This window comes from Alternaria ventricosa (assembly GCF_023758065.1).
Source record: "Alternaria ventricosa strain BMP 2768 chromosome Unknown scaffold_30, whole genome shotgun sequence".
In the NCBI taxonomy this organism is placed as follows: domain Eukaryota; kingdom Fungi; phylum Ascomycota; class Dothideomycetes; order Pleosporales; family Pleosporaceae; genus Alternaria; species Alternaria ventricosa.
In genome coordinates, this window is record NW_026055710.1 from 94,882 (window position 1) to 108,669 (window position 13,788).

Consider the following 13,788-nt stretch of genomic DNA (forward strand, 5'->3'; position numbering starts at 1 on the left):
CCCATGGTCATCAACAGACGACCTAATCCGAAGAACCAGTTTACTTCCCGCAGCATTCGTGTCCAGCATCCCAAAACTCCAGATAAAGCTCCCATCCGATCTCACTTCACTCTACACCCCAGACGCAAACCGCCGCCGCGTAAAACCATTCAACTTCTCCCGCGCCGGCCTCACCTCCCTAGAAGAACTTTACATCCGGTACCGCCCCGAGCACACGGAAAAAGGCATCGGCGGACCCGGCCGCGAACTCATCGTGCAAATCCTCTGGCGCATCATGTGGGAAAGAGATATCAAGAAACTGAGGAGGATCTGCATTGTGCATGATGGCGCGCAGCCGTTCCTTTCTCTGTCCCTATTGTACAATATGTTGCAGAACTTTACACCGCTGCAGGTGTCGAAAAGGTGGAAGGTGCGATCGGATCTTGAGCATGGGAGGTTGAGGTTTGAGGAGTGGGGTGGTGGGGAGAAGGGAAGGGGCGTGGATGTTGTGGTTGGGTTTAGCTTTTGGGAGGCGGAGGCTTATGTGGATGTTTGTGAGATGGTTCTTGAGGTATGTTTGATTCGTCTCTTGGGTCGGAGGGGGTGCTGTCAGGAGGAGATTGGGGTTCTAGGCAATATTCAGAACCGGCAGATGCTGACTTCAGGCCAGGAGAATCATGCTCAGGTCATTCTGGCTCGGCGAGCCGAGTGTTTGTACGTCACTCCGCTGCGAGATATGAATGACGACGCTTTGAGGCGAGAGGTCGATAATCTCAACACCTTGTTTCCTGTGTTAGGAGACGAGGAACATGTTCTTCAACCACACGTGGAGCGTATACGTGCCACGTGTGCGGTAGGTAACCGAGGATGAGAAGAGACGACGCAAAGTTACTTTGATTCACACGCGAAGGCCGTCGTGGCTAATGGCTATACTGATTGGGGATATGATGTTCACAGAAGACGTCCCAGTCACCTGACTACGTTCCCGTAGCTCGACAAGAAGGAGCACTACTCCGCCATCTTCCGAGGAGAAAAGGCTTTACGCGCACGCCGACGGCTGGGTTGAACACTAGGGACCGCTATGCATTGCCGATTGCACCCAGACCCTCACACACCTTTCTTCGTTCCGAGATCGGCTGGCACATCCACGCGTCGCCTTCAGGCCATGGCGGAATTCGGTCTCGCCACCACTTCCAGAGCCGGGTGGTGATAACAACGTGGTCTCTTAACCGTCCCTCGGAACCTTCTCGACCGGCTGAATACCGTATTCGCTTTTCGACGCGAAGGAATGTGGAGTAGGTCCCAGAACCAAGCCCACGGCGTCAGCATGGCAGGCGGGATACGCGTCCATGGTGGACCGGGTGGCATCCTTTCACACCAACGTTGCTTTTCAATAGTGGAAGTACGCCGGTCACCTTGTTCGAGCTAGTGCTGAGTGGAAAGACTGTACTCGGGGAGCGCTTGCGGCGGGAAGGAAGGGTCGGGACGACACGGGAAGGATTGGGATCTTCGAGACGGGTTGGTGTTGAGAAGACAAGTGGCACCTTGCGATGTGTGTCCTAGCTGGGAAAGACGGCCGGGAGGGAGCTGACCAACCTTCGTCTGCGATCCATCCTCACTACTCGGGTGAAGCTTTACCCTTGCCATGTTCGCAGAAGGAGTCTTTGGTAAGGTCAGCCTTACCGGTCAACGCCGTCATGTCATCCAGGCCCTTGCTCTGCTGCTGGAATTTATCGATATCTGCTATCAAAGCATCCTTCACGGGTCACTCGATCGAAGAGTACATTTTGCGTGCCATTTGATAGGCCCGGTACCTTTCCTGTTATCGTGGCTCGATCACGATGAAGTACGAGGCGTGCACGGGAAGAGCGTCCACACTGTCCAGTCTGGATACTCGTTACCGTATTCCATGGTTCGGCCCGATTACGCTTGGGGATAGACTGAACTCTTACCAGACTCATGTCTCACATGATACATCCACCCTCATCATACTCGCTGCAAGTGGGGTCCGTTCCATGGCGGTGGATTCTCGGCCTGGGCATATCATCCTAGTCTCCCATGTGGCTGGTTCACTGGCTCTGGATGGATGGATGCGAGGCTCTATTGGCTGACGAAATGGTGGAGACGATAACTTGGCTTTCGATAGAGTGACACGCTGAAAGCTGATATGGACAAAGAATGGCCATGCACTTCGACTGGAGGTTTCCCAGCTGCGAACTCAGTGTCCGTGTCGTAACCGAGAAGGCCTGCGAGACTAGGCAACGGCAGGAGTGCATTTGGGTATAGCATCAGCCAATAAAACAGACAAACAAGCATAGGAACAGTAAGAAACTGTAGACATTGTCGGGATAATCATGACCAGGGAAGCACGCCACAGGACGGATGTAGGTGGTGTTGGTCATCCGAGACCTGCAAATCGATAAAAAGCAAGGGTATTCGGCGTGTAATCTAACCTTCATGCGCTCCGGTAGTGCTTGCGCCGTAGATTCTGCGGTACATGGTCATCGGAGGAACGGGTGTGTGTCCCGGAAGGCCTCGAATACGACCAACCACTACCGGGCTGGTGGTTGCAGAACCCAGTACTCCGGTAGCATATGCTATACGCCAGGTTTTGGATCAGGAAGACACCATGGGAAACCTGAGTCCCATTTTGCCAAGCCTTCGAGTGATCATCGTTCCTGCATCCAGGCAACACGCCTGATCCCACACGATGATGACACGAACGATGAAGGATCACGGTACCTACGATTGGACTTGACGCTATCGATAAGCAGCAAGCTACTAGGTGGGCGCGGCGCCTTTTTCTTGAATCATTCAAGAGGCTGACTGTGGGTAAATTTGGTGGTGTGAAACTCGTAGAATTGACGTTCGAAGAAGACCTAGATACGATGCCGCAGGCCGCTACATTCGCGTCGGTACAGCCCGCTAGAGGTGGGCTTCGGCCGCAGGATCTGCCGAGCTAACCACATGCGCCCTCCATGGGTGAGCCGTGCATGCGTCTGACAAGCGCTGTGGCGCCATGGTCGCTGTTTTCTCGCAAAGGGCGTGCCGTCACGCGCAAGTGATGGGACGGTCCGTCGATGTGTAGAGACCATGTTTCCGCAGCGGGCCGACACTGTTCTGAGATTAGGAAAGAAATCAGCTGTAGGAGATGCGCATCCAATCCACCATCTCGCAGCTCTTCATAGATGTTACGATATTTAGAGAATTACCATACGACCCATTCGCTCCGAGAGCAAGGTTCGCAGTGTAGGTGTTCGAAGTAGCCGATAAGCCACTGCTGAAAGCGCGCGAAATCCTGAATCGCTGCTCCAGACCTGTCCCCTGCGTCGTCCAATGGATGCAGGGCCCACTCACTCATACAGTCTCTTTCTGAATGCAACGCAGCATCATGTACCGGGTTCACCCTCACGCTGACCTTCTTCACACGTGCGAATCGAACGCCAGGTTCAGGCACAATGCATGATGGCCATGAGGTGTGTATGCTTGAAGACGCATGCGCGCTGTGGTACCTTGCCTTGAGGGTTCTGAAGGAACTGCCACCTATCGGTAGGTTATGCGAGTAAGCAATGGAAGGATGACAGTGGGGTGTTCTCGCCACGAATGCAGGGTGGCAAGAAGGCTGTGAACTCCGACGAAAACGAACACCATGACTACAACACTCGGTCGTTGTCATATGATCAACGCTCGTGTGACCTCGGCTGCAAGGTTGAAGATCATACTAGACATGCCTTGGTTCTGATAAGACCAGGGTGGCGGAGGCAGTATGATTTCACGTGGGAATAGTGGGCAGTAGCGTTGTCATAGTAGGCTTGCTATAAGGCACAAGTTTGCTTTGGCTCACTGAGGCGGTGGTGAGCGAAGGTGTAAGAACCAATACCATGCGAAGGATGACTTTAGCCGTTTGAGCCGCTCAAACGGCAGGAGTAGGCGACTACACGTCGGAGCGCGGCGGGTTGGCTATCTTGCTTGGAGCAGTGCATATGCAGGAACCCCGAGGAGACTGCAGCAGCACGCCTTTTGACGAATGCGGAGTTTTCGAACAGAGTTCTGATGTACCGTCGCTGCATCGCATAGCCGTATTATCAATGGAGACGTTGGTCAGACGTGGGAGAGGCGGACTTTAGTATGGAAACCTTGTTCGTAGGCTTCGGCAGTCATCCACTGTTTGGAGTGCAAAGATCTTTGAAAGCCGCATAGCACAAAGGGAGAAATTTGGTTGGAAATGTCGAACGCTGTGAACAGGAGCGCCGTGTATTGCGTAGTCTACATAGAACAGGTGCCAATGTACCTTAGATGCGCGTCGCCAAGCGGGCTCAGCCGAGAACCGCCAGTACCGCTACGATATCAAAGAAGCTTCACAGATTGGCGGACGACTTGTTGCAAAATTGAAGTCATGAATGGACGTTGCCGAAGTGGCAACGTTCAGGTCGGGGACAACATGTTCGTAGAAGGTCCAGTCAGGATGATATGGACTCGATGTATCTCTGAACTGGTACTGGAATGGGGAAGCGAGTCCGGCAGCGTGTGATACTGGCTCAACTAGGGTTTGTTGAGATGCGTCTAAGAAATCAAACAAACCCCAGGGTGTCTGCGCGATTGAAATTTCGGTTGTGACGTGTGGCGCAGCCCAAGTTTGTGGTAGAACATCATTGACATTGAAGTCAAATCCACATTCGATAGGCATCGATACTTCATCGGACCATAATCGTGGATACAAGCAGAGATCAGCCTCGTGCACCACGGATACGGGCTGATAAGGATGTATCGGGCTTGGTGTTTGCGGTGACATAGTGCCCAGGTTAAGATAGCTGTTTGCACTCACAGACTGAGTGAAGAAATCCGGATCCTGTTCAGAAGTATCTATATAAGCGTAACTGCCGTTGAGGGTTTGCGAATCTCTTGGTGAAAGCGGAGTGAGCATTGGATAGCCAGAAAGCCCTGGGATTTGACGGCTGGCTTTCGCGGTGGCTTCGGTATCGATGTATGTTGCGGCGTATGAGCCTCGAAATTCTTGAGAATGCAAGCTCGTCGAGGGAATATATGAATCGAGGCGTGATATCACACTGGCCGAGAATTGCCTTTTCGGTGGTCTAGATGGTTTCTTGACGCTTGATCGGTGGTTGCTATCTGAAGTACGGCGAGTGGATCTTGGTTCGCATAAGATAGCCTTGGTGATGCACCGAGAGCATGAAGGTAGCTATGTAGTGTCAGCGCAGGAACTTGGACTATACAAGATGTGCCTTGGTACATACAGCTTTGTTACACTTCGTCTTTGCCTTAGCGCATGTCACGCACGCGATTGCTCTTTTCGATGGCATTCTAGCATATGGGTTGTGCTGAACTGCTTGCGTAGTAAAGTGATCCGACAGGTCTCGTGGAGTATGAATGGTCGTCTCATCCATTGCGATCGTATGTTTGGCTTAACAAGTGATACGAATCAATGCGTGTTGTTCCAAACTGGCTGTAGAACCACCGTGTCTTGAGAGTCGACTGAAGTCAGGCAATGACCGTTGCATCAGATAATGTCGAGCCTCTCTGGACAAAAGCGAGTGCTTGCTCGAAGTGTTAGGGATTGAGCTGTGATATACTCGTCTATTCCGAGCAGACTTGAGCTTGACCAGAACCGATAGTTCCGTCCAACGGCTGATCATATACGGCATCAAGCTTGCATGATGCTAAGTTTAGGGCCGAGATACATGTCTTCCGTGTAGGGTCCTACATAGCAAGGTATTGTTCTAGCACCGATGAGGCGCCTTCGCAGGGCTGGAAGCCAAGTCAAGGCATCGTGTATGAGCTGACGAAATGCCGCTGCTGAGGATAGTTAGCATGGTACGCCACCATGCCCGTATGCTGAATGCACGTTCATGGTAGAATGCGCCTGAGCGCGTGGATGATGACAAGGGGTGTCCTGCGCGCTGACAGGACCCGCGCTGGTGGAATTCGGTATGTCCATGATGACAGGTCGCACACGAATCGTGGTGTGGCTGAAGCCTCACCAGTGCCATTGCTTGGCTGGTTGCGTACCTCAGTTCGAGCGACATGCAAGTGCGACTTGACGTCTTAAGGTTCCAAGTAGATTTGGTTTGCAGAGACGAGCTCTAGGTGTCAGCAGAAGAAGTTTCTGTATACCATTGAATGCTTTCGGTAGAGTATCAAGGATTTCGTTGATGACATGATCATCCAGATACCACGGGGTCTTGATGTGGTCTGCACCCAGAGGGTGGTTCCAGACCGGGTCCGGGTCACCGGTGATGAGGCGCTGTAGTCCCTGGCACAAGGCTATTGTTGTAGATTCATGGTGATGATGTGGACGGACTCTGGGGAGTGGCGTCTGGTGGTGAAGTTAGACAGTGGGACCCCTGTTCCGCAGCTGCCCAGGTGGAAGAGCGGGGCCATGGCGGGCTGACGATGCTTACTGTCGAAAGCTTCCGCAAGCTACGCTCTTGGGTGGAAGTGCGATATCGGCGACGATGTATGTGTTATACGGGACGTGGGTGCTTCATCCCACAGATGATGGCGGTGGCCGAGAGTTGGTGGGCATTGCGCCAGACGTCATTTTCGAGCGGCGCACGGTCCGCCGCCATCTATGGCCTTAATCATGAAAGCCTCCCTCGCCAGGCAGGCAAGAGCCATCGAGAAACAACTTATCCATACACACTCTCAATTGCTAGACTCGCGATTGTATCTGATTGAAATTTACATCGTCGTGAGAGCTCGTAAAGGCTCATGAAGTCAATTTGCGTGGTGCCTGCTCGAGGTCACGAGCTCAAGCGCATGTCCGACTGACTTGTACTTAGGTATAGACCCTTCCTTGAAACAAAGCATTCCCAGAATCGCACAGCGACCCCTTCGCATCCGCGGCTTTGGTGGCCAGTGCCTCTCCCTCGCTCCATCTTTAGCAAGGCATCGTCAGCGTTGCTATGCGTAAAGATAGATAGATACGGAACGATCGACATCCGACAATCTATCAAGGCCAGAATACGACCATGAAGTATAGTTACGGATATAGATGTGTTGATAGTAACAACCATCACGAACGACAATTTAACGCAGGTCCGAAACATAGGCCGAGGTTTACTAACGTGGGGCCGTTGTGCGTAAGCAGAGCTTGTGTTTGAGACCTGCTTCGCTTTGGCCATCGACCTCGAGTGTAGTTATATTGAAACGACGAAGCTTGAAATGCGTGCGTCGTGCTAAGGTCTTCTGTTTGGAAGCCTTATCAAACCATCCATAAATCTTCGTGGGCCGTAGTCGCTATCACGTATCAATCGACAGCATCCGTCCTACTAGGTGCACCGCCCCTACCAGGAGACGCTGGCTCTTCCACGGACCCCTGTTTTCAGCATACGTACGCTCGCGTCATGGAATGTATTGGAAGCAAAGAGAATCGGGCGTATTTTGTGTTGCTGTCCGAAGAGATCCATCATGTGAAACCCAATGTAAGTGGAGTCAGCCTTACTGTCTTGATGGCGAGTTGTTGTCGATCTTCCTGCACGAAAGCTGACTTATTCGTGTGTCAACAGCTGATGCAGCTCAACAATGCCATGAGTGATACCAATGTGAAGACTGAATTAGATAACGGCGTGGTCGGCGCCCAGAACATCTTGAGGAGAATCAAGGCAGCAATAGCGACGATCCGCTACCTCAACTACGGGGGTGACCCGAATGTCAACTACCGCCTAACGCAAGTTGTCAACAACGCGGGCGCTCAACGGCGACACTCCCAGCAAATTCACAACGCAAACAATCCGAACGATCTGACAACGATTGGTGATTATTGGTCGGAGTGGATTATAGATTTCTTCGAGAAGCTCGTCAGCCATACCAAGGGCAGTCCCATAATGCGCCCGGGCCACCGGCAGTGGAATCGACAATTTCTTGAAGAAATTTGTGCTCTAGCGTGAACCATAGAGCCAGTACACACCGCACTGGCATCCTCATCCATCCAAAATAACGCTGCGGACCAAATCTCGAGTTCACAGATACACAAGCAGCGGCATCGTACTCTGCTGCCACGACCTTGATCAGAGCACTATCAAAATCGGAGCCCACTAGCGCCTCAGCGTCAGCCAAGAAGAAGACTCGAAACGGGTTGTCGTCTGCGTTCATCGGCCGGCCTCCAACTCCCTCCACGTACAGCTGTCGAACCTGCTCCAGCGTCAAGCCATCTAACACTGTAGAGTCTGATCGAGCGTCGAGTTTGAATAGAGACCAAGCCTTTGCAGTGCTAGTCGTGTCGTCTTCAGCCCCGTCTTGGCTCTCGAGGTCGAGCTTAGTTTCAGTAGTCATTCGCTGGAGCAATTCGCTCCACCGCTGATCCGATCCAGGGCCGTAGTATGTCCGGTAGATAGTGAAGCCCCAATAAGGCATGTCATTCGGAACGTCGACGAAGGGCACGGTCACGGGATGTTGGTTTAGATCGTCTAGAAACTTCTGGACTGATGGTGGCATGGTGGCGGTGAAGGTCGTAGCGTCAGGTAATTTGCGAGTGCAAGCGCGAAAGACGGGTTGGCGATGTGAGACTGAAGCACGTACGATAGTGGGTATACGTGCGACCAGAAAGCTTGCGGGATTCCCGAGGTCTGACCAGGGTGATGTATACCTAGGTATAGCAAACGAGCGCTGGCCTCATCAGGCCGCCACTTGGCATCACAAAACCTGCATACAGACTTACCTAGGTACTCCTTTGGGAATGCAGCCGGCGCGGCGTCCCATGATACGTAGATTAACTTGGCAACGAAAACCTTCAACCGACCCACTCCGCCCTGCATGAGAATAAACCCGAGAGCAAGCATCGAGGAGTCGGGAGGGGAATCTCATACATCATGAGGAAGGAACTGTACATGCGAAGTGTTATAAATAAAGGTTGAAACCGTGGTAGGCATGCATATCTGCGTATCAGTGATCCGTGGAGAAAGAGACGCGGAGGCATGAGCTAGTCCTTCTATGGCTTAGTGCGTTCGCCATATCTGCATCGCACTTGCCGCTTCATCGCGCACGTCATCCGGAATTCTCGATCTGAACCATTTTCGACAGTCGCATTGACTGCATCATTATCTATATCACCACACTCATTTTTGGATACCCTAGAGAAAGTTAGAAATATGGCGCAACGTGAAGACAGCGAACTGTACCCTGCGAAGTTTCTTGCGGAAAGCGCCCATCCGGAGAAGACACCAAACCCTCCCGATCTTCTCATTTTGAATCAACCAATAGCCCACTTCACTGCCTTTTCACGCCTTTGGAAGCACACTGGGTACCGCATATGCGCCGATGGTGGGGCGAATAGACTTTACGACATGCTGAAAGGTGACTTGATAGCGCAACGCGAACAATACGTGAGTAAGTATGTGATATATAGCGTCAACACAGGTCGCTGACAGGCATAGCTACCCGACATGATTCATGGAGACTTGGACTCGTTACGCGATGATGTGCGTGACTACTACGAAGCACGGGGTGTTCCTGTGCTACGCGATGGTGACCAATACAGCACAGACTTTGGGAAATGCATGAAGAAAATCTCGTCGCGTCTTACTTCCTCAATGGTTCGGGATGTGATAGTCCTTGGTACCCTCGGTGGGAGGGTTGATCAGGGCCTTGGGCTCCTGAACGAGATGTACAGAGAAGAGAATCGACATGCCGACCTTCGCCTATGGCTGTTCTCCGAGTGCAGCCTGAGCTTCATACTTCGGAGTAGGGAGACTCTGCTGAGAGGGCTACAGGAAGATGGTGTCTTTACTGAGAATGTAGGGTTTCTTCCCATATACGGACCGGCGATCATCTCTACCGAAGGTCTGGAATGGGATGTCAAGGAGTGGCCTACGCAGATGAACGGCGGTCAGCTCAGTACGAGCAACCACGTCAAAGCCAACGATGTGAGGGTTGGAACGGACGTGCCGATATTGTTCACGATAGAAAGAGCGCCTTTGTGAGAGGTTAGGGAAGTGTCGTGCTAGATATGGACTTGACATACTCGCGACTCATGGGGATTGACACGTAACGGTATCCTCGTGCTACATGTTCCAGCACGCTGTTGTTGTGTAACATCCATTGGCCTCGCCGATGCTGTCTGCATGGGAGACAGTGGATCAGGGCCATCATGAGGTAAGCGCGTGCGTCGTTGAGCCCATCGTGCTTTCCACGGTTCGAGCAATCGGAAGAAGGTGCGGCCTGCGAGGCGACAACATCACATACATCATGAAGATGGGAGACGACTCCGGCCACAGTGGTGAGGGTACCTGTCGAGTCGTGTTGTGCCAGTAACCGTTCGGCTGTGGTGAAAGCATGAGGAGAGTCCGAAGCGCGACGCAGCACAGGCGCAGGTGCAGGCAACCGCTCCTGCCCATCTTCGGAACCGCTCCTGTTGTTTGGTGAACCCTAATGGGGAAGCTGTGATTGGCCGCGTCGTGGGCAACTCGCCTTCACCATCAATGCTACTATCAGACCAGTTCTCCCGCTCAAACAATCACCGCGCTTGCCAGGCCAACATCGCTACTCACTGTCGCTACTACGCGCCTTTTGGAAGTTTATTCACTCGCATACGCAGCTCTTGTCTTCTGCGAGCCTCCCCGCTTTCTGTGTTGCTCACATACAGGTGCCATATCCACCCCGACCCTCCCACGTCCCACCGCGTCAAAGCTCTCCGACCAGCACCTTGCCTCGCGACGTCAGGCACAACACGTTCGCAGACCCTCGTCTCCCGCTACTCCCCACGGTCTCTTTTCAAACTCAAGATATATCTGAGCATTCTGTCGACAAAGCTACTACACGCAGCATCACAATTGGCGTGAGCTGCACGACATAGCGCGCGCTGTGGGGCAAAACGCCGGCGGGAACGCCAATCGGTCGCTAATCGCCATGGCGTCCATACGAAGAGTCGCCTCGTCCACGTCGTCCGAGTACTCGGAATCACCTCAAAAGCGAGATGAGCAGCTCAGGCGATCGTCGTTCTCGAGCTCAACTGTCGAGAGGGAAGCTGCGTCTCCCCGCGACACCAGCACAGAAGGAGCATCCGAGCCAGCAGGGGCAGCCGAAGAGCCGCTGATTGGCCAGCCGAGCGGCAGTCAGAGCCCAGCTTCTGACCATGGCTTCGACTTCGGCATCCCGCCAACGGCAGAGCGCGAATCCTCGCCGTTGCCCTTTGCGCCCATCGTCCCTTCGCCGCTCGCAAACTCCAGATCAGCGAGCGATGGAAGCTCAGACGGGCACGAGCCGCAGTCGAGCGATGATACCCAGTCGACCAAGCATCGGCCGCGCACCACGACAGGCCGTCTTCACTTGCGCATTCCGCCCCGGCCTCACTTGAGGACACCAAAAGCGAGGAGTACAACAGACTTGTCAGGTCATGGAGCCCGCTCTCCGGGCACCCCTCTCACATTACAAGACTTGGGAACCGACTATACTCGCTACTTCAACCCTTTCTCAGATTCCGCCAGTAGCCATAGCCGCAGTCGGAGGACCTCCTTATCAGAACGGCAGTCTTATGCCAGACTGGCCGCCCGCTCGCGCACAACCACTCCGCCGCCTGGCATACCACCAATCAACCCGTTCCTTACCCCCAATGCGTCTGTGACGGGCCTCAACGATAGCGTCATTGAGCTGTACGATGACAAAAAGAATGTGTCTTTCATCGACGACAGATTAACGGCGCCGTACGAGGAGAAAGGCATACTGTCCTGGCCACTGGTTTGCGACTTAGAGGAAGCGGACGATGAGATGCACATGCCTCGCGACGACGATGACATCAAGTTCAAACCGAGGATACGCGATCACTTTACAAGAGACAGCATCGTTTCCACTATCGGCCTAGCTTTCATGATATCAGGACTGTTATTCATTTTCATCGGCCTTCCAGTACTTTCTGCGGTAGGCGTCATCGACTACAACTCAGCCTACGGTATGCCATTGAGCATGTTTCCCAATCCCTGGAGGCCTCAGATCTGGGCTATAGTCAACAACAAAAAGTATCCACTCCTGGAGAACATACGGACAGGCTTGATCGACCCTGACACACCTGAATCTGTCAAGACAAGGGCCGGCGAGTTTGGCGATGAGTATGTGCTCGTCTTCAGCGATGAGTTTAATGACGATGGCCGCACGTTCTACGAAGGAGACGACCCTTACTTCTTTGCACCCAACGTCTGGTATGGCGCGACACAGGACGTTGAATGGTATGATCCAGATGCTGTCACTACCAAAGATGGTACGCTTCAGCTGCGCCTGGAAGAATTCTTCAACCATGGTCTCAAGTTTCGATCCGGTATGCTGAACAGTTGGAACCAGCTGTGCTTCAAGGGCGGTATCTTCGAAGTTTCAGTGTCGCTACCAGGACCAGCTGGTGTACAGGGACTCTGGCCTGGCGCCTGGACAATGGGCAATCTCGGCCGGCCAGGCTATCTCAGTACAACCGATGGGCTATGGCCCTACACCTACCAAGCTTGCGATGCTGGTATCACGCCTAATCAGTCTAGTCCTGACGGCTTATCTCACCTACCTGGACAACGACTCAACTCATGCACCTGCCCGGGTGAAGACCACCCATCGCCAGGTAGAGGAAGGGGAGCACCAGAAATTGACGTCATCGAGGTGGGTGCCACATCAGGATACCCAGGTCCAGCAGGTCTGCCAATAGCAACACAGAGCTTCCAGGTTGCCCCCTTCGACATTTGGTACCATCCGAATTACAACTTCACGGCGTTCCCAGACCTTCGTTACAGTGGGCTCAACACCTACGCCGGCGGTGCCTTCCAAGAGGCCATCTCTGCCAGCACAATACTAAACAGGGACTGGTTCGACAACAAGCAGTATCAGCGGTACTCTTTTGAATATGCTCCCGGAGAAGGCAAGGACGCATACATCTCCTGGAAGGTTGGTGACCAGACCATGTTCATCATGGACGGCCGTTCTGTAGGACCCAACGGCAACATCCAAGCTCGACAAATCGCAGAAGAACCCCTGTCACTCATTCTCAACCTTGGCATCAGTAACTCCTGGACCTGGATCGACTGGAAGAACCTGGTCTTTCCTGCCACCATGCGATTCGACTACGTGCGGTGGTATCAGAAGAAAGGCGAGGAGATGGTTACGTGCGATCCCCCGGGCTTCGAGACTACAGAATATATCAAGAAGCATCCGAAGGCTTACCAGAACCCTAACTACACAGTACATAATCCTGTCTTGCTTATCATACAAGCACACAACTAACGCAAAGCAGTTATGGGATCAAACCGGTTATGACTGGCCGAAGCACAAGCTCAACAGCGATTGTTGACCCGAGACGCCCTCTCACGACAGCGAGTACGATCACGATCACGATTACGATTGACGAGTCACCACGAGCGCGAACGTCCTCAAAACATCGCTTCGAGCGTCTCCCTCTACGTACATTGCAGCTATACGACCGACTACGATCGTTTACGGAACATGGCACTCGAGCTGTACATTACATTTCAGGAAACAAACATGTCGCTATTGTACAGATACACACATGAAGGGAAGCGTTTCGGTGAAGGCACACAAACACACACATAGGAAGGAAAGCATTTCGGGCAAGGGCATGAGAGCGGAGGATGGGTCTTGGCCATGTTTAAGCTACATGTGTCGTCTCCTTGCATATGGGGAAGGTTATATCGATTTTCGAGCGGCATCATGGCATTTTTGCATTTGTTGGTGTATATGTATAAGTAGCATAGCGTAGCCATAACTTTGGACAGGAACTTGCTTGGTTTCAGTTCTGTGTGAATTTGTCATGTAGTGCGTCGGGCATGTGCGACTGACCAGCTAGAGGATACATGAGATGTTGCC

General features: G+C 52.8%; 2 protein-coding genes across 2 annotated transcripts; both read left to right on the top strand.

Moving 5' to 3' along the window:
* Positions 1 to 9,380: 9,380 nt before the first annotated feature.
* On the top strand, positions 9,381 to 9,917 carry J4E93_010416 (uncharacterized protein; the record flags this gene model as incomplete). Its single annotated transcript, XM_049348296.1, has 1 exon — positions 9,381 to 9,917. One exon carries the CDS (start codon positions 9,381 to 9,383, stop codon positions 9,915 to 9,917), a length of 537 nt encoding a protein of 178 aa, XP_049194525.1.
* A 925-nt stretch (positions 9,918 to 10,842) lies between these two features.
* Positions 10,843 to 13,188, top strand: J4E93_010417 (uncharacterized protein; the record flags this gene model as incomplete). Its single annotated transcript, XM_049348297.1, has 1 exon — positions 10,843 to 13,188. One exon carries the CDS (start codon positions 10,843 to 10,845, stop codon positions 13,186 to 13,188), a length of 2,346 nt encoding a protein of 781 aa, XP_049194526.1.
* Positions 13,189 to 13,788: the final 600 nt, after the last annotated feature.